This window comes from Balaenoptera physalus, assembly GCF_965194825.1.
Source record: "Balaenoptera physalus genome assembly, chromosome: 16".
In the NCBI taxonomy this organism is placed as follows: Eukaryota; Metazoa; Chordata; class Mammalia; order Artiodactyla; family Balaenopteridae; genus Balaenoptera; species Balaenoptera physalus.
The window spans coordinates 1,703,882-1,721,891 of NC_138898.1; the positions used below are offsets into that span (position 1 = coordinate 1,703,882).

The window sequence follows — 18,010 nt, forward strand, 5'->3', positions numbered from 1 at the left end:
CACATGTTGTGGGGCAAGTAAGCCCGCGCGCCTCACCTAGAGAGCCCGCGTGCCGCAAACTACAGAGTCCATGCCCTCTGGAGCCCGTGCACCATAACCAGAGAAGAGAAAACCCGCATGCCACAACCAGAGAGAGAAAAAATCTGCACACCACAACTAGAGAGCAGCCCGTGCGCCACAACGAAGAATCCACGCCACAATGAAAGATCCCGCATGCCGCAACTAAGACCCGACGCAGCCAAATAAATAAATAAATAAATAAATAAAATTTATAAAAAACAAAAATAATTGTTCAAGACTTTTCCTCAGAACCTGAAGGATTTGAACGTCCAGATGGAAAGGTTCTCAAAGGGCCCAGCTTGACAAACACACTGGGGCACAGAAAGGCCCTAAAAACGAATGGAGTGAAAATCACAGTACTGAGCACCTCCACACAGGATAGAAGCTTCGGGCAGCAAAGGAGCAATGACCCAGTTCCGAGGGAGACTCTACGGGAGTGACGACAGGATCAAAAGCGGGAACCCCTGAGTGATGACCAAATCCTCGAGAGACTTCCAGAGGAGGGATGACAGGAGCCTAAGGGAGACACTGAGAAGGGATAACAGAACTTGAGAGAGACTTCACGAGGGGAGACACCCCGATCCTGAGGGAGATTTCCTGAGGAAGGATTAGCCAATTCTGACGGGGACTTTCTGAAAAGAATAACCTGACTAAAGGTGTCTTTCAGAGGAGAAAGACTGACAGACTACCTGAGCTGAGGAGGCTTCCATGGCTGGAAGAAAGTCTGGGATAAACTAGTGAGAAGTGATTAAAAAGAAAGTGAGGGGTCTTCCCTGGTGGCGCAGTGGTTAGGAATCTGCCTGCCAATGCAGGGGACACGGGTTCGAGCCCTGGTCCAGGAAGATCCCACATGCCGCGGAGCAACTAGGCCTGCGCGCCACAACTACTGAGCCTGCGCTCTAGAGCCCACGAGCCACAACTACTGAAGCCCGTGCGCCTAGAGCCCGTGCTCCACAACAAGAGAAGCCACCGTAATGAGAAGCCCGCACACCGCAACAAAGAGTAGCTCCCGCTCACCACAACTAGAGAAAGCCTGCGTGCAGCAACGAAGAAACAAAGCAGCCAAAGATAAATAAATAAAAATAAATAAATTTATTTTTTTTTAAAAAGTGAGATTGCCAACTCCAGGGAAAAGACTGGGCAGGAAAAATCATCATGTGATCCTGCATGGAACAACAGTTATATCATCACAGCCAGAGGTGAATCTATCCCAACCACCAGGAAGCCATACTGGGGCAACGGGAGCACAGGTGTGTGGTGGGGGAGGGGCATGCAAATGCGCCAAGTCCCCCTTTTCCATCATCATCATGCGAGGCCAACAAACGTTATGGACTGAGTATTTGCTGTCCCACCAGAACTCCTACGTTGAAGCCCTAACTCCCGATGTGATGGCACCTGGACGTGGGGCCTTTGGGAGGTAATTAGGTTTAGATGAGGTCGTGGGGGTAGAGCCCCCATCAGGAGATCACTGTCCTTGTGACAAGGAGACAACACCAGAGCTTCCTCGGTCTGCTGTGTGAAGACAGCGAGAAGATGACGGTCTGCAAGCCAGGGAGCAGGTCCTCCCTGGGAACCAACTCTGCCACCACCTTGGTCTCGGACTTCCAGCCGCCTGGCTGTGACTACTGAATGTCCATGGTATTCTGTTATCACAGCCTGAGTGGATTAAGTCAACAGACAATGCTTAAAGCTAAAAGCATTCAAGAAGTAGCCACTTGGTTTAGCGATGATGGGAGCCAGAGCGTGCTGCTGGGAGGTAGGAAACAGCACAGGGGTGGAAGCATGACCCCTAATTTTTAATACAAGCTCCACAGCACTATTTGATTCTTTATGTGCAGGCATGGTTTTGATGAGTAACCTAATCTAACCTAAAAACAAGAAATAAGTGACAGGAGGGAAACCCTGGCTCTCTCCAGATTGGAGATTACACATACAGACTTTATTTCTTATATGCATTTGTGTTCACTGAAATTTCTAAGAGATGCGTTTGTTACTGTTATCATTTAAAAGGTGATTTTATTATTTTTTTAAAGTTTCTTTTTTTGATCTTCAAAATTTTTTTACTTAATTTTTTCCTTTTTTCTATTTCTTTAATATTGGAGTATAGTTGATTTACAACATCGTGTGAAAGGTGATTTTAAAGTGTCTGGGATTGCCAGGGCTGGGTGGGTCCAGGGGCTTACCTACTCTTCTCTCTACCTGGTGTGTGTCTAAAAATGTGTATCCGTAGTACATAGCTGAAAAATAAAGACACCACTTACACTGACGGGAGGATTAGCAATCTACTTCTTCATGTACTTATTGCTGTCGCCTGAGCTTTCTCACAGGTGATTCTGTGTATTCCTGCACCAGAAGGCACGTCCCTCACTCTCTGCCCTCTTGGGAAGCCTGATTTTCTATAGATTCAGGGCTGACGGGGCAGGTGATGTCACAGAGAAAGGCTCTGAAGCCTGAGGGCTGAAACCCAAGTGCCAGGCGTGGCCGAGGGCCTCCGGAGGCGAGGATGCTGGGGGCAGACAGCAGAGACGGTGGCCACACCATCTGGAGGAGCTGGAGCTCAGCATCGAGGGCCACAGCCGCCGAGTGGTGGTGAGATCCCCATCTCTGAAGGCCTGTCCTAGGCCCGGGCAAGCACGACGGAGAGGTGGCCAGACCCCACTCATGCTCACAGCGGAGCAGGCAGCAGGCGGCCAGAGTTGGGGAGAGATGGCCGTGGGCACACGTCTGCTTGGTGCCACAAGGCGGCAGCGTGTCGATCATGATTTTAGCAGCGGACATCCCGGGGGGCACCCAGGGATGGTGTCTGGGCCGTGGCTGGAAAGCTGACCGGGAACGTGCCGGCGGAGGCGAGAGGAAGGGCAGCCCAGGTAAAAGGCCTGGTGGAGCACGGCACGTCCAAAAATGGAGACAAAGTTCCAGGAACCTGGAGAAGAGGGTGTGGCACGTCGGAGACGGGAAACGGTGGGGCAGCTGAGGGACAGGGAGTCCTGTGCCCAGCAAAGAGGGTGACTTTCTGAACCTCAGCCGGGGCTGACTGCAGAGGCTGATGGGACCAAGGTCACAACACACATGGCGCATCCGTTACCCGCTGCTGCATCACAAACATCCCCACGTGCCGTGGTGAAAGCACCAGTTCCTTAGCGCTCGTGATTCTGGGCTGTCGGGGCGGGTCTGCTGCGGGTCTCACGTGGGCTCTGCACTGGGGTCAGTTCGGGGCCTCCTTCTGCACGTGGTCATCTGGTGGCCTCAGGGCTCCGAGAGGGCGCCCGAGAGCACAGGCCTCACACCAAGCCTCCGTCGTGCTGGCTGGCGTCTCAGCGGTCAGGGCATCACGAAGCCAAGCCCAGGGTCCCCGTGGGGGCGGGAACACGGGTGCAGACCCGGGGCGGGGTCCTTCCTTGGCTGCTGTTTCTGTGACAATCGACCACAGGCTTTACAAGGGACTGGACTCGGCTGTGAGGGAACTGACGACCGACGTGGGAGCTCCGCTGCCCGTGGGCCTGCCTGGCCGTGAGGACACGCAGGCGAGGACACAGGGCCCGGCTCAGGGGACACGTCTGGGGCTGCGGGCGCCACACGTGGGGTCCGGACTGGGTGGGTGAGGGAGTGAGGATGACAGGGAAGTGGGAGGGCGAGGGACTGGGGGCCCTAGAGACCACAAAGGGCTGGGTTGGGGTCACCGGGGGAACCTGGGTGAGGATCTCTGAAGGGGGAGCGGCCCCTCATGACAACCCTGGAATAGGGGCCACAGAGGGGCCTGGAAGCCCTGGGGCTTGCTGCTGAGGGGGGCTCAGGTCACCCCACAATGGGCAGAAAGACCCTTCACAACCTCCCTGTGGCTGTTTTTGTAATTAACAAAGGTTGCTGCCCTTTAAGTGGGACGGGCAGAAGTCCAGGTAGCCCCAAGGGAAGGGTGGGCCTTGCACCTCCCACTCTCGGCTGCCATTCCAGCCAACTCAGATCGTTCTGGAAGCATCCCCCGGCCCCCCCCCGCTCCGCTGTGTGCACACAGGGAACATTCCCATCCCGCTGGTCTCCCATCCTCCCTGATATCTTGGAGACTGTCCCGTTTCAGCCACAAAGATGCCCCCCTCATTGTTTCCTAGGCTCCAGAGAATTCCATGGAACAAACACGTGGTACTCAGTCAGTCTCTGGCTTCTGTAGCTACAGACAAGGCCACAGTGCATGCCCCCCACACATGGGGTGGACTCCACGTGAGATCATTCCTGGGAACCACCCGAGGCACGAGAGGGACAAGCCCGGGGCCAGCTGGAGAGCTGGGTGGGCGTCACCAGGCGGCTGAACCCTTCTCCCCACCGCAGCGCTCGGAGCGGGCGCCGCTAACTGATCAGGGCTTCTCCCCACCGCAGCGCTCGGAGCGGGCGCCGCTAACTGATCAGGGCTTCTCCCCACCGCAGCGCTCGGAGCGGACGCCGCTAACTGATCAGGGCTTCTCCCCACCGCAGCGCTCGGAGCGGGCGCCGCTAACTGATCAGGGCTTCTCCCCACCGCAGCGCTCGGAGCGGGCGCCGCTAACTGATCAGGGCTTCTCCCCACCGCAGCGCTCGGAGCGGGCGCCGCTAACTGATCAGGGCTTCTCCCCACCGCAGCGCTCGGAGCGGGCGCCGCTAACTGATCAGGGCTTCTCCCCACCGCAGCGCTCGGAGCGGGCGCCGCTAACTGATCAGGGCTTCTCCCCACCGCAGCGCTCGGAGCGGGCGCCGCTAACTGATCAGGGCTTCTCCCCACCGCAGCGCTCGGAGCGGGCGCCGCTAACTGATCAGGGCTTCTCCCCACCGCAGCGCTCGGAGCGGGCGCCGCTAACTGATCAGGGCTTCTCCCCACCGCAGCGCTCGGAGCGGACGCCGCTAACTGATCAGGGCTTCTCCCCACCGCAGCGCTCGGAGCGGGCGCCGCTAATCGATCAGGGCTTCTCCCCACCGCAGCGCTCGGAGCGGACGCCGCTAACTGATCAGGGCTTCTCCTCCCCAGCGCACGGGCAGCCACCACCGCAGGGGACGCACGAGCGGCGCCGGCGCCGCAGACTCTGCTCACGGACGCTGACAGGACCCCTTCGAACATTTACCTGATTGGAGAATCCGTGAATCTGGTGTGTGGGTTTCAAAAAACCCCAAACGTTACTCCCCCCCCCGCCACGAGGCCCCCGCCTCGTGGTCCTACCTGTGTGTGACACACGTGTTCAACTTCCAAAGACTCTAAGGACGCGATAAGACACGTTAACGTGGACACAACTGCAAACACACGTCCACCTTCCTCAAGCGACTTGGGGCCACCTCCTGTCTCAGTCACCACCGCTCCGCCCCCGTGAGCGCGGCTCCCTCTGCCTCTTCACACGACCCTGGACTCGAGGTGGTTTCCTGTGGTTTGGAATCTCCTCCCCTTCAGAATCCACTCATCGCTTCCAGTCAAGGCTCCGATCAAAAGGCTGAGACTGTCACTTGCAAGGTCACGTGCCTTCCTGTGCCAGGTGGTCACGTCTCACCACAAGCGCAACCGTGAGGACCCGACGACAACGTCATCCTCCTTTAAACAAGGAACCTGCGGCCCAGCAGGGGGCTGGGCTGTGCGCTGTCACAGCCGAAGGAGAATCTGAGCCCAGGAAAACACGCCCCCCCAGCTCCACGGGACTCCATCCTCACCCTTATCCCAGGGCCCACTGCCCGCCCTCCACCACTGCTACAAGAAGAACCCTGAGCAGCCCCGGTGCGGTCGCCCATCTGCTCAGGACCGAGACCACGTTTCCGGAGCCTTCGCGGCAAAAACATCTAGCACCTTCTCCCTGGAGCCTTTCGACTCCCGTCACGTTCACATGGCAGGGTGCGCGGTCGTGGTGCCCGCCACAGATCAGGAGGTCCAGGCTGGCCCGACTCTGCCCAGGTTCTGCGACCTGGGGACATCAGCACCAGGCCCCCCTCACTCGGGGGTGGGACGGCAGCTCCTACTCGCAGCCCGGGGATCGCAGGTGACTCCCAGCACAGAGGCCGGTGCCCAGGCCCTGACCACTGGCCCAGGGAACAGGCTAGGGGCAGAGGGCCGGGCAGTGGGGATACATCAAGTGAGTGTCACAGGGCCCGACTGCGGCCCCTCCCTCCGCCTCCAGACTCTGGAAGACAGACACAGCCCTGGAAGAGGCAGGCGACTGCTTTAGGAAGGGATGGGTGGACCTTACCCAGGTGCTTCCATCGTCCACCAGAGGGCACCCGGGGCAACACCTGCGTTGGAGCAGCGCCTGCAGGAGGGTTCTGTGCCAGGTTTCACGGGGCAGAGGGGACAGAGGCCTGGCGGTGGCTGTTCCCTCCCGGAGGATACACTTCCCCACCCGCAGGGGCTGCCCTCAGAGCCTCCACAGGGCAGGTTCAAGTGTGCTTAGGGGCACCACCCTGGCCCGGGTCCCATCCCCGCCCCTCCCCAGGGCTGGCCCCGAGGACCAGAGTGAAGGGACGCCATCACTGCCATCCCTGGAGACCCTTCCCAGGTTCTGCTCACTGGGGAGAAAGCGCTTTCAGAAATGATTCCTTAGCCAAGTTCGTGGGCGTCCCAGAGTGCCCACGCCATCCTCAACTGTGAAGGCAGCTCGAATATTTTAAATGGTCAATTTACCTCCCTTACGAATTAGCCCACACGTTCTTCTTCTTTTTCTTTTTAATATTTATTTATTTATTTGGTCGCTCTGGGTCTTAGTTGCAGCAGGCAGGCTCCTTAGTCTCAGCACATGGGCTCCTTAGTTGCAGCATGCATGCGGGGTCTAGTTCCCTGACCAGGGCTCGAAGCCGCGCCCCCTGCACTGGGAGCGAGGAGTCTTAACCACTGCGCTACCGGGGAAGCCCCTGTCCCACATTCTTTAAGAGAAGTTTCAGGTCTGAGAGAGCACAGGGCATCCCCCTGCAACCCAGATGGCCATCCCTTACCCCTGTGCGCCCACCCCTGCCCCTGGGCACAGAGGACGCGGGGGCCAGGCTGCCGCCCTGTTGGTCTCACTCTCCCGTGCCAGACCCATACCAGCTGCCCACCGGTCCCGCAGCTCCCGTGGAGCCCGTCTCCCCCTGCACGAGGTGCTGGGGGTACAGAGGGACAAGCCACCATTCCCGCTCTCCGGCCAAGGAAACCAATACAAACAGTAACGATAAAACTTACATTTATTAAGCAACTATGTGCTACGCGGCAACGAGGCCCCCACACGCCAGCCGAGGCCCGCTCCCGGGGGCCCCTCCAACGGGCCCCAGCCCAGCTGCGCGGCCCGCGGAGACGGCGGCAGCCCCACCCCCACCGGTGGCGCCCAGAGCACGGCCTCTGGTCCCAAACCAGGGAGAGCGCAGGGCAGGTTCCGGCCTGCAGGCCAGCTGGCCAGCTACAGGGCCACTGAAGTTTGCTGAGACACCGCTCACCTCCACCTCAGGACCTCTGGCAGAGTCACGTCCCCTGTGGTTCTCACCTGCGTCACACCTGCACTAATGCTATGCTTGGTCACCACAAGCAAAACCACCTGAGCACGCAGCCCAGGCGCCCCAGATCAGGCTGGCTCTCCCAGCCCCGCCAGTTTTGGCGCCTGTACCTGCTCCCTGCAGACCAAAGGCAGGACCACCCAAGACTTCCTCAATCTTTGAGACCCTTCCTACCCCTGCTCCTTGATTCTCCTTGTCTGCTACACCCCTCCCCCACGCATCCTCTTTTACGAGTTGAACTGTGTCCCTCAAAACGATACGTTCAAGTCCTAACTCCCAGCGTCTGTGATCAGGGCCTTATTTGGAAATAGGGTCTTTGCAAATGTAATCAACTTACATTTGAGGTCACACGGATTCGGGTGGGCCCTAAATCTTGTGACTGGTGTCCTTATGAGAAAAGGGAAATTGGACACAGAGACACACACAGGAAGAGGGGCAACACGAAGATGGAGGCAGAGGTGGGGGGGGACGTGTCTGCGAGACGAGGAGCTCCAAGGGCTGCCAGCAAACCCCAGAAACTCAGAGGAAAGCCTGGAACAGATCCTCCCTCGGAACCCCAGAAAGGAACCAACCCTGCCAACACCATGACTTCGGACTTCTGGCCCCTAAAACTGTAAGAAAATTAATTTCTGCTGTTTTAAACTACCCCGTTTGTGGTAATCTGTTACGGCAACCACAGGAAGCGAATACAACTGCCTATCCCAAACACTTGCACTAATGGAACCAGTGTCACAGATGCTGCAGCATGTACCAGACACTGACTATGCTGGACACTGTGCCAACCTGGGGACACAACAAGAACAGGTCACTGACACGAAAACCTGGGAGCCCAAGTGATGTGTCAAAGTGCTGTACTCACCACATGACTGCCAAGGGGGCATGAGGAGGGGACATTTCAGTGGGGCCTTGAAGGCTGAGTAGGAGTTTGCCGGGCAGGTGCCTATCCAAACATACTCTAAGGACAAGAGTATACTTCTTGCTCTCTTACTACCCTGCACGCTTCCAAGGAACCCCTGGCTTTTCTCAATGCTCTGAGCATGAGCACGTGCTGTGGACACAGAGTGTAGAACACGGACCTCTCATGCCCTCTCAGGACACCAGTAAAAGAGCCCCGGATATGTATATTTACGGACAAAACACCAAGGTGAGTACACAGACTGCGAGCCCTATCAGGTCAAATCAGGTGACAGCCTAAGGTGAAGACCCATCTCCAAAGGTCAGCAGGCAGATTTTCTGCCCCGGGATGCAGTCTTTCTGATCTGAGGTTCGGAAGCAGTGCTCCTACACACACTTTTGCCTGGAGACTTCGGGGAGCTTTAATAGGGGGTGGGTGCAAAGTGCAAATACCTGGATGAATGTTGATGCCAAGGCACCTTCAGGAACAGTGAGTACACTCATCACACTTAAGCTCCAAAAGGCCAGGGTCCACAGAGGCCCGTGGGCTGCCAACGTGTGCATCTGAGCCACAACGCTTGACTCTCTGCCCAGCCAAGAGTCCCACACGGAAGTCACGGTCAGGGCAGACCCTAGAGCCGCTGTCTGGGTTTGACATCTGCGCCACCATTTATCAGTGGGCACTCAGCCTCCCTATACCTGTCCCCTGATCGATAAAATGGGGATGACGATAACCACCACGAGAAAGTAAATGAACTAAGACCTGCAAAGCCCTCAGAATAAGGCCTGGTATACAGTAAGCACCCCATAAGTGTTGACTAAACAAATAAAAACACCCCACTTTTAAATCTGTATTTCTCCTGCTCCTCAAGTCATCTCTTTCCTATTTAGCGTTTACTGAGGCTTCTCATTTGTCAAAACCAGTCACAGCAAAAGTAGTCTCAAAATAGCCAAGAGGCTGAGGACAAGTCCCCCAGGTCCTGTCACGTCATCAAGGAAGAAGGGCTCTGACCATCAAGGTGAGTCCCTTGGGGAAAAAGGAGGCTCATGGAAACCAAGGGATACTGCCAAGGACCCCAGATGAGAAAAACAAACAACATAGCTACCAAAGACACTGAGAAAATTCAAACGGGAACGACTAACACCCCCTTTCTTCTGAACTTATCTTCTAAACACAAACAGTAAGAAAATTTAAATCTGAATTTCAAAACTTAAGGCTTTGTTAAAGGTGCCCCCAAACCCAGGAGAAGGTTATCTCTAGAACACCACGAGGCCAAACTTACAGAACGCGGGCAAAGCTGTAAAGCGAATCTGTAAAGTTTCTGTTAGGTGAGAAGTCTGGCCAGGTGTCACGCTGAAAAACAATTTGACACGCGAATAAGGGCGGAGAAGCTTGGCCAGCAGGTCAGCCCCGAGGTGTCGCGCGCTCCTTAAAGGGCTGCGAGACTACTAGAACGTCGTCCCACACTCTGGATGCGCCCCTTTGTGCCTCGGAGTGCCAACACCTAAGGCGGCGGGCGTGGCCGGGTCCCCGTCGCCCCATGCGCCCCGTGGCGCCTCCACCAGTCAAGCTGCGCGCAGGGACCGGGGCCGCCCACCTCGCAGAGCCACGGCTTTCGCCAGCCAGGCGGGTCCCCTTAGCGCGCCGAGCGGCCAGCAGACACCACCCCGCGGGCACCCGGTCCCGCCGCCTTGCGCCCCTGCCCGCAGCCCCTGGTCCCGAAAGCGGCGGGTCCCCACTGTGCCCGGAGCGGCCCGGGGTCGTTCACGGCTTGGCTCCGCCGACACCACCCGCGGGCCGCCCCGCGTCCCCGCCCAGGCTGGCGCACGCCAGCCGCGAAGCGCGCGCCGGGCCACGGCGGGGTCGCGACGGTCGGCTGCGCCCCGGCTTTGTTCGAGCCCCGCGCCCGCCGGCTGCCCTCGACCCGGCCCGGCACCCGCCCGCACCCCGCGGCCCCGCAGCCCCGGCCCGCAGCCCCCAGCCCACCTTCTGGATGGTTTGCTGCGTGACCTCCCCTTTGCCTCTCGGCCGGGCGGACGCGAAGGCCACCGACATGGTCGTGGGTGCGGGATCAGCCCGAGATCATCGGGGTTTATTCTCCGGCTGCTCTCGGCGGCCAGAGGCGCTCATTCTCCGCAGTCGCTGGGGGGCGGGGGGCGTGGGGGGCGCCGCGCCGTGGGCTCGCCCGCCCCTGCGCCGCCGCGTCGCCCTCGGGCCCGCCGCGCCACCGCCCCGCCCATCGCCTCAGCCCGAGGACGAGCCCCATACGGCGCCCCCGGGCGGCCGCTCTGCGCCCCGCTCCCGGCCCGCCGCCACCCCGCCACCCCCCGCGCCCGGCCGCCAGTGGTTCCGCCCGGCCCCGCCCCGGCGCGCGCGCACGTCCGCCCGACGCCGCCTGACGCCTCCGGACACCGCCTTACGCCGGCAGCGCAGTCGCCGGCGTTGGGGGCGGGCGAGCGGTGCGGGCGCAGCGGCGTCGTGAATCGCGGCCTGCGCGGCCGTGAGTGTGCGCTTTTCCCGGTACTGATCGCGTCGGCCCGCCGGCATGAGCTACGACCGCGCCATCACCGTCTTCTCGCCCGACGGCCACCTCTTCCAAGTGGAGTACGCGCAGGAGGCCGTGAAGAAGGGCTCGACTGCGGTGAGCGGGGAGGCCGGGCGCGGGGGGCAGGCGGAGGCCCGGGCGGCTGGGTGGGGCCCGGGCTCGTCTTGCCGACCAGCTTCCCTGGGGTCCGCGCTGACGGGCGCGCGGTGGTGCGGGGCTTGGGGCGGCACGATGGTGTGGGGCGCACTCGGAAGCCGCGACGTGGGCGTCGCTGCGGGGAAGGGGCGCTGCGAGCCGCGGGCGGGAGACGTGAGGACAGGCCGGGCGGCTCTCCGGGCGCCGGCTTCCGCGTCCGGGCGAGCGGGGCGGCTCCTGGCTCTGCGGGCTCTCTGCAGGCCGCTGGCTTCGGTGCCCCGCGTCCGTGTCCGGAGCCGTGCGCGCGCCTGGCGCCGACGCCATCTTGGCGGGGGCCCTCGCGTGGACCTGGGGGGCTGGGGGCTGGGGGCCGGGCGGGGCCGGGGCGCGGGACTCCGAGAGGCAGGGCCCGCCCCTTGTTCGCTCCGGAATGCTCCTTAAGGGAGTGATTCCGCGAACTGTGTGTGGACAGCTCCCAGGTAGGCGACTACCCCCCCCCAACCCCCGCGGAAAGCAGTTGCGCTTAAAGTCCGGGTCGGCCTCGAGAACAGAGGGCGGCCGGTGTCGGCATCAACCCTGCAGTTCCCGGGCCGCCGGCGCGGCGGGCAGGCTCCATCTTGGGTCCAACTGCTGAGTCCTCCACCCCTTTGGTCACTGCGCCAGACCCATGTCCCGTCGCACCCGAGCGCGCCTCTCATTTAGACGAGTGCTTCAGATATAAATACATGCTGTCCTCAAGACACATGTCAGTTTGCTGATTGGTCAAAATGGATGATGGTTTATCTTTTATCTGGTGTTTCAGAGGTTTGAGTGGGCAGAGAGAAAACACACACGATTCTGTAAATTTTGAAGTACTTTTTGTTTCTTGAATCTTTTTTGAAATTAAGGCCCCAGATCCATCTTGTGACCTGCCTCAGCTTAAAGATTGTTGGGGTCAGCTGACACCCCCATCCCCATACTATCGTGGGTCACGCCAGGGTGGCTACCTTTGCTTAACCTGACTCTCTCTGGGCCTGGCCTTCTTTCCCTTGGGAACTTTGAAGACCATGGAAGACAGTTCACGAGAAAGCTCCTTGAAATCCGAAGCACTGCCAACCAGTGCTTTTCTGCACCCCACGTGGAGACTTCTAGAGGTGGAGGCTGGGGTGACGCTAAACATCCCACAGTGTGCAGGGGCAGCCCCTCACAGTGACGAATTAGCTGCTCCAGGTGCCTGTAGGGCAGAGGCTGAGAGACCCTGCTCTGAACTAAGAGAAGAGGTTGCTTTTCCAAGTGATTGTCTCATTTGTGTCTGCTGCTGCTTCGATTGAGGGGTTTAACTGGCAGGCAGTGACTTTTTCCCCCCCCATGTTTTTAATACATTTTTCTCCGCGCTACAGTGTCAGCCATAAACAGAGAGCCGCGGGCCTCCCAGTAATACTTGATACGTTGTCCACCTGATGCCATATCAGGCACTTCCCCGCCGCTGTGCACATTGGTTTCAGAAGTGCAGGAGAGGGGAGTTCCTTGGCGGTCCAGTGGTTGGGACTCGGCGCTTTCACTGCGTGGCCTGGATTCGGTCCCTCATTGGGGAACTAGGATCCCACGAGCGTTGTGGCCAAAAAAAAAAAAGTGCACGAGAGAGGGGGGAATGTTTTGGTATAGTTTTACAACCACATCAACACTGCTTTCAGGACACCTGACTTAATTGTTAGGGACTCACACTCAAGCCTTCCGGAGACTCTTTGATTCACGGGGTTGAAATGACACGTGTACACATACACACTAATGATACAGTAGTTACTCCTTAGTTGTGCTGTAACTGAAACTGCGTATCAGTATTTTAAGGCACAAGACTAGGCACCTAGATTGTGACACCTGGACTGGCTCTGCCAAAAGTGGATCGAGACCCACGGTGTGCAGGCTGTGCGTGCCACCCCCGGGGTGTTGCCAGGACCACGCTAGCATCTGCCGTTAGTGCTCCGTGCCTGCTGGCAGAACCTCGTGTCAGCTCCTGAAGTGCAGCGTTGCCATTTATTGAAGGTTGGTGTCCGAGGAAGAGACATTGTTGTTCTTGGTGTGGAGAAGAAGTCAGTGGCCAAACTGCAGGATGAAAGAACAGTGCGGAAGATCTGTGCTCTGGATGACAATGTCTGCATGGCATTCGCGGGTAAGTCCGGGGCCCGTGCTGTATTTCTCAGTCTCCTAGAACAGTGCTCTGGAGGTTAACCTGGTGGAAGGGCTGTTGAGGGACGGGAAAATTGGGTAACCTGAAATCATTCAAAAGAAAGGGCTGGCCTTCAAGAAGAGGGCTGGCCACAGTTGCAGGGGGAGGTCCTCCCCAGGATGCGGAAGCACAGGGGCCACATGATTAAACACCCCGGGATGAGGCACTGTGCTGTCGCTTCCATCGCTGCCGGCAGGAGAAAGGTCAGCTGTCACAGCTAACTGCGCCCGTGAAGTGGGGAGAGCTGGACAGCACCCTGCTCTCGGGACGTGCCGTGTGTTCTTGCACTTCTGGGTTTTTATTCATTTCCTTCCTCAGCGGGGAGGTCAGTTTACCTAAGCTAGAGATTGACTTGCTTTGTCAGAAAATTAGCATGTTGACAGCCTGTGTAAATACACACAGCTCCTCGTACACGCAGCTTTCTCAGAGAAGCTCACAGAGGCTGCTGGTTCCGCTGGTGGTCACTCAGAATGATCTCGGTGCTGGCTGTCAGAGGACCAGCCGAGGGTAATTGGCTGTTCACTCGTGTGATCTGCGCTGGCCTCGACGATCGGCCGGACGAGGGGTGGCTCAGCGGGAGCTCTCTTTGTGTTCGTTGCAGGCCTCACTGCTGACGCAAGGATAGTCATCAACAGGGCGCGGGTGGAATGCCAGAGCCACCGGCTGACCGTGGAGGACCCGGTCACCGTGGAGTACATCACACGGTACATCGCCAGTCTGAAGCAGGTGGGTGTGTCTGCCTGCCGTGGCTCGGCTAGCTGTGAGCAGTCACTGCTTTGTCGTGGAGTGTCCTGCCGCGTTACCTCACGTGGCCACACACGTCACTGTGGGGAGATCAGGAGACCATACTTGTTCCATGCACGTGGTCCTAGCCTTGACTTCTCTCTGTGTAGTTTTACCATCATTTATCCTTTTAAGTGGCATTTGTTGTGTTCTTATTTAGTGGCGTGGGGCAGTCCAGATTCATATTTCCAGAGGGAAATGACGTAGTTCTTGTCTTGTCATTTTGAATGACCAGTCACCAAGCAGTTGGGAGGGGGCTGAAAGCCACGCCCACTCTGGTGAAATCTTAGTCACCTGTGAACCAAAATGTGTAGCCAGATTGCGTCTGCTGTCAAAATAATTCCAAGCAGCCCCAGCTGTGCTTCATGATGCAATTCTGGTCTTTCTGAGAATGAAAATGCAGCAAGAGAAGGAGGAATGCTGAAAACCACGGGCTCATTTCATTTCTCACCTGAATTGCAAATAACCTGAACGTGGGCTTAATTTATTTTCATCCCTTCGTTAAAAGCTGTGTTTGGAACATCATGTGTATTTTAACTTGTGGTGGTTAAAAGCTGTGTTTGGAACATCATGTGTATTTTACTTACGGCGGGTTCTGGGGGGCCTTCGTGACAAGGCAGCAGTGTCACTGTGTCTCTTTTTCCACTAGCGCTACACACAGAGCAACGGGCGCAGGCCGTTTGGCATCTCTGCCCTTATCGTGGGTTTTGACTTTGATGGTACCCCCCGACTCTATCAGACTGACCCCTCGGGCACGTACCATGCCTGGAAGGTGAGTCCCTGACAAAACAGAGGGGCTTTGTTTTGGGCCATCTTGCCAGTAGAAGCAGCTTTGGAGGCCACTGGGACCTTGAGCTGGCCTAATCCTGTAGATAGGTGTGTACACATACACGAGTGTGTTCACGACACAGTTGTGACACGGGAGCTGAGAAGTCGTTAAGCGTTGCTTTTTGGGAGGAAAGGACAGCGAGGTGTAAGGATATGTGGCGTAGTCAAGTTGCCCGCGTGTCTTTCAGTAGAATCCCTTTCTTGGTAGGAAATCAGCACCAACTCCACATAGCCCTTTGCAAAAAGAAGCCATGGGGCAGGGCCTGGAGTACAGGCCCGCCTGCCCCCAGGCTGCCCCTCACCGTAGCACATGGGAGCAGGGTGGCACTGGCTGGGCCACGGGGGTGGCGGTGGGGGTCGTTTTCTTGGGCTGGCTCTGGATTGTCACACTCTGTGCCGTGTAACACCCATCCCTGTTTCAGGCCAACGCTATAGGCAGGGGTGCCAAGTCAGTGCGTGAATTTCTAGAGAAGAATTATACTGACGAAGCCATTGAAACAGACGACCTGACTATTAAGCTGGTTATCAAGGCCCTCCTGGAAGTAAGTTTGTGTTTGAAATCTGAGCAATATGTTGAAGATGCGCACGCCGTGGTGGTGGTACTTGGGCTGGGCGGAACGGACAGCGCAGAATGGAGCAGCTGACGTGGGCAGCAAGGAGGTGGCAAGGGCGCCAGCCGTAGCACCAGGCACTGCTCTGGGGCTGTATCAGCTCCTTATACATCTGGGCAGTCCAGGCACCGAGAGGCTGGTGGCTTGCCCAAGCGCTCAGCCTTTCTGAGGCTCGAGCTACCGCTATAGAGTCAGGGACTTAGAAGCGCTGGGAATAGTGGGTGGAAGCCGTCCTTGGAGGTGCTAGGGGGTGAAGCCAAAGAGGCAGAGGGGGTCCAGACGTCCGGGCTTAGTGGTGGGAAAGGCTGAGAACAGATGGGAGGGCCGTGAGCACACCTGCTGTGCAGGAGGAGGGACCAGCAGCCCCGCCCAAATCCAGCTGCCTGAAGGCAGGAGGATATGGCAAAGGACTGGCCACATCAGTGCGCAGCTCGGACACACGCCCTGGGTACTGGGACCCCGGTGTCCCACCCCCATCCCCTTGTGTGGCAGCGCTGGGTTCGGGCTCACAGGGCACATGAGGGCGCTGTTTGGTCTTGAGGTGGGTGAGGTATCTAACACTCTTCTCTCCCCTCCGAGGTGGTTCAGTCAGGTGGCAAAAACATAGAACTTGCTGTCATGAGACGAGACCAACCCCTCAAGGTAATCACCAAGTTGGTTTGCTGTCCTCAGCTGTGGGGTGTTCCCAGTGGTCAGGGCAGGGTAGCGCACATTCAGGGCCAGTCTGCTGTGGCTTTAGCCCCGAGAGAGATTCTTTCCCAGGATCCCCACAAATGAGTCGAAAAGAAAGCATTCGCGGGCTGAAAACCTCAGCTGTGCACGTTTGCTTCTGCTTTATAATCATCACCTACACATCAGTTCCAGCTTGTTCCCTGGGCCAGGCACATGTGGCTTTGCTTTCCTGTAGCAGCAGCTGGAAGGGGCATCTGGGGCCTGTGTTCGGGGGCCCTTGTGTGGCTAACCATACACTGTTCCTTTGATAGATTTTAAATCCTGAAGAAATTGAGAAATACGTTGCTGAGATTGAAAAAGAAAAAGAAGAAAATGAAAAGAAGAAACAAAAGAAAGCATCATGATGAATGAAATTTTGCCTGTAGCTATTTTTAAATTCAAATCATGGCTGATTTTCCAAATGACATGTAGGCATTTCTATCCCATTTATCCGTACTAAGTGTCCTACAATAAACTTCCCTGTTTTTTAACCTTTTAGGGGTTGATGTATCCTTCAGGTGTACTGATAGCTCTTTAGAAAGCTTGCTCGCTTTGGGTCTCTGGAGCCATTCCTTCCAGCTCCTCGCCAGGCTCTAAGACAAGGCAACGGCCGAGTGGGGCTCCTCCCTTGGGGTTTGTGGGAAGGCTTTACGGGGTCCACACTGCTGTAGACAGGCGCCGTGGTTACAGAAACTCAGGGTTTCTCCCATTCAGGAGTTCTAAACAGGATGACTGTTCTTACGCCTTTGTTCAAGTCCTTAATGAATGTATGATGTCAGGATGTGGGGACAAACTGCTCAGTTTACATCTTGAGCTCATTTTGCAGAGCAGTAGCTGTGGAACTTGTCTCGAATTTCTGGTTCTAGTAGATGAAGTCAGCACTCCTGTTTGCTACCTCAAGACTTCTGGCTGTTTCCTACCCTCACTCCCTTTTTAGCCAGAAAGATGACCCTTCTTCTAGCTTCCAGTCCACAGCAGGGTGAGTCATGGTCCTAAGCTTTGCCTTTACAGAAAAACCCTAACCACCCTTCTCCTGCACACCTCTGCTGCCTCTCGCGAGGCCCTGCCGCCAGCCCTGGTGATGGCACTGCTTTTTGGCTTCCTTTGCCCCAGGAGAACTCACAAAAGGCTTCTTAGAAGAGTCCTTGGGCTGGTTGTCTCTCCCGACCGCAGTGGTTGGCAGGACTCCAACGCCAGGGCTCTGCTGTCTCCAGCTTCTCTTGTACTCTGGGTTCTCATTCAATGGCATATATATGTCAGGATTCTAAAGAGGACTAAAGCGTATCCCTGGCGGTCCAGCGGTTAGGACTCGGTGCTTTCACTGCTGAGAGCCCAGGTACAATCCCTGGTAGGGAAGCTAAGATCCCATAAGCCACGCGGCACGGTCAAAATAAACACGGGTAAAGAGGCCCAGAGACATGTTAAACTTAGCCTAAAGTGTCTAATTGTCACAGTGATTGTCAGTTTAAAGTTTTAATAGCAAGGTTAGTCATAGGTGGTAAACTGTGACTTAAGTATATTTAGACTCTCTAGCAGAGAAATACCTGTTTAGCCTGAGTGCTGAGTCACCTACCTAGTTTAGTGCTAAGGCCAGTTGCATGTAGCAGGTCAGCTATGGAAGGTTTTTATTTTTAATTGGTCAAAGATGTTAGCAAAAAAATGGAAGAGTGCTAAGAGTTTGTTAAATTCTGAAACTGCTACCAGCAATGCTCAGGATCTGTTGGGGAGAGGCAGACAGCCCGGAAGAGGAAGCTGGCAAGAACACAAGGCTG

The 18,010-nt window shown here is 57.0% G+C and overlaps 2 protein-coding genes across 2 annotated transcripts in view; one reads left to right on the plus strand and one right to left on the minus strand.

Moving 5' to 3' along the window:
• The window catches only part of SS18L1 (SS18L1 subunit of BAF chromatin remodeling complex), a 29,286-nt gene extending 18,387 nt beyond the window's left edge, over positions 1-10,899 (minus strand). The window contains exon 1 of the mRNA XM_082428882.1: positions 10,406-10,899. Coding sequence (XP_082285008.1) covers positions 10,406-10,474 — 69 coding nt within the window. The 5' untranslated portion in view covers positions 10,475-10,899. The remainder of the gene's footprint in view (positions 1-10,405) is intronic.
• The window catches only part of PSMA7 (proteasome 20S subunit alpha 7), a 79,648-nt gene extending 62,914 nt beyond the window's left edge, over positions 1-16,734 (plus strand). Inside the window, exons 2-8 of the mRNA XM_082428883.1 lie at positions 10,897-11,060; positions 13,122-13,248; positions 13,907-14,031; positions 14,738-14,860; positions 15,339-15,458; positions 16,107-16,169; positions 16,511-16,734. Of these exons, the coding sequence (XP_082285009.1) occupies positions 10,965-11,060; positions 13,122-13,248; positions 13,907-14,031; positions 14,738-14,860; positions 15,339-15,458; positions 16,107-16,169; positions 16,511-16,603 (747 nt within the window). The 5' untranslated portion in view covers positions 10,897-10,964 and the 3' untranslated portion in view covers positions 16,604-16,734. The remainder of the gene's footprint in view (positions 1-10,896; positions 11,061-13,121; positions 13,249-13,906; positions 14,032-14,737; positions 14,861-15,338; positions 15,459-16,106; positions 16,170-16,510) is intronic.
• Positions 16,735-18,010: the final 1,276 nt, after the last annotated feature.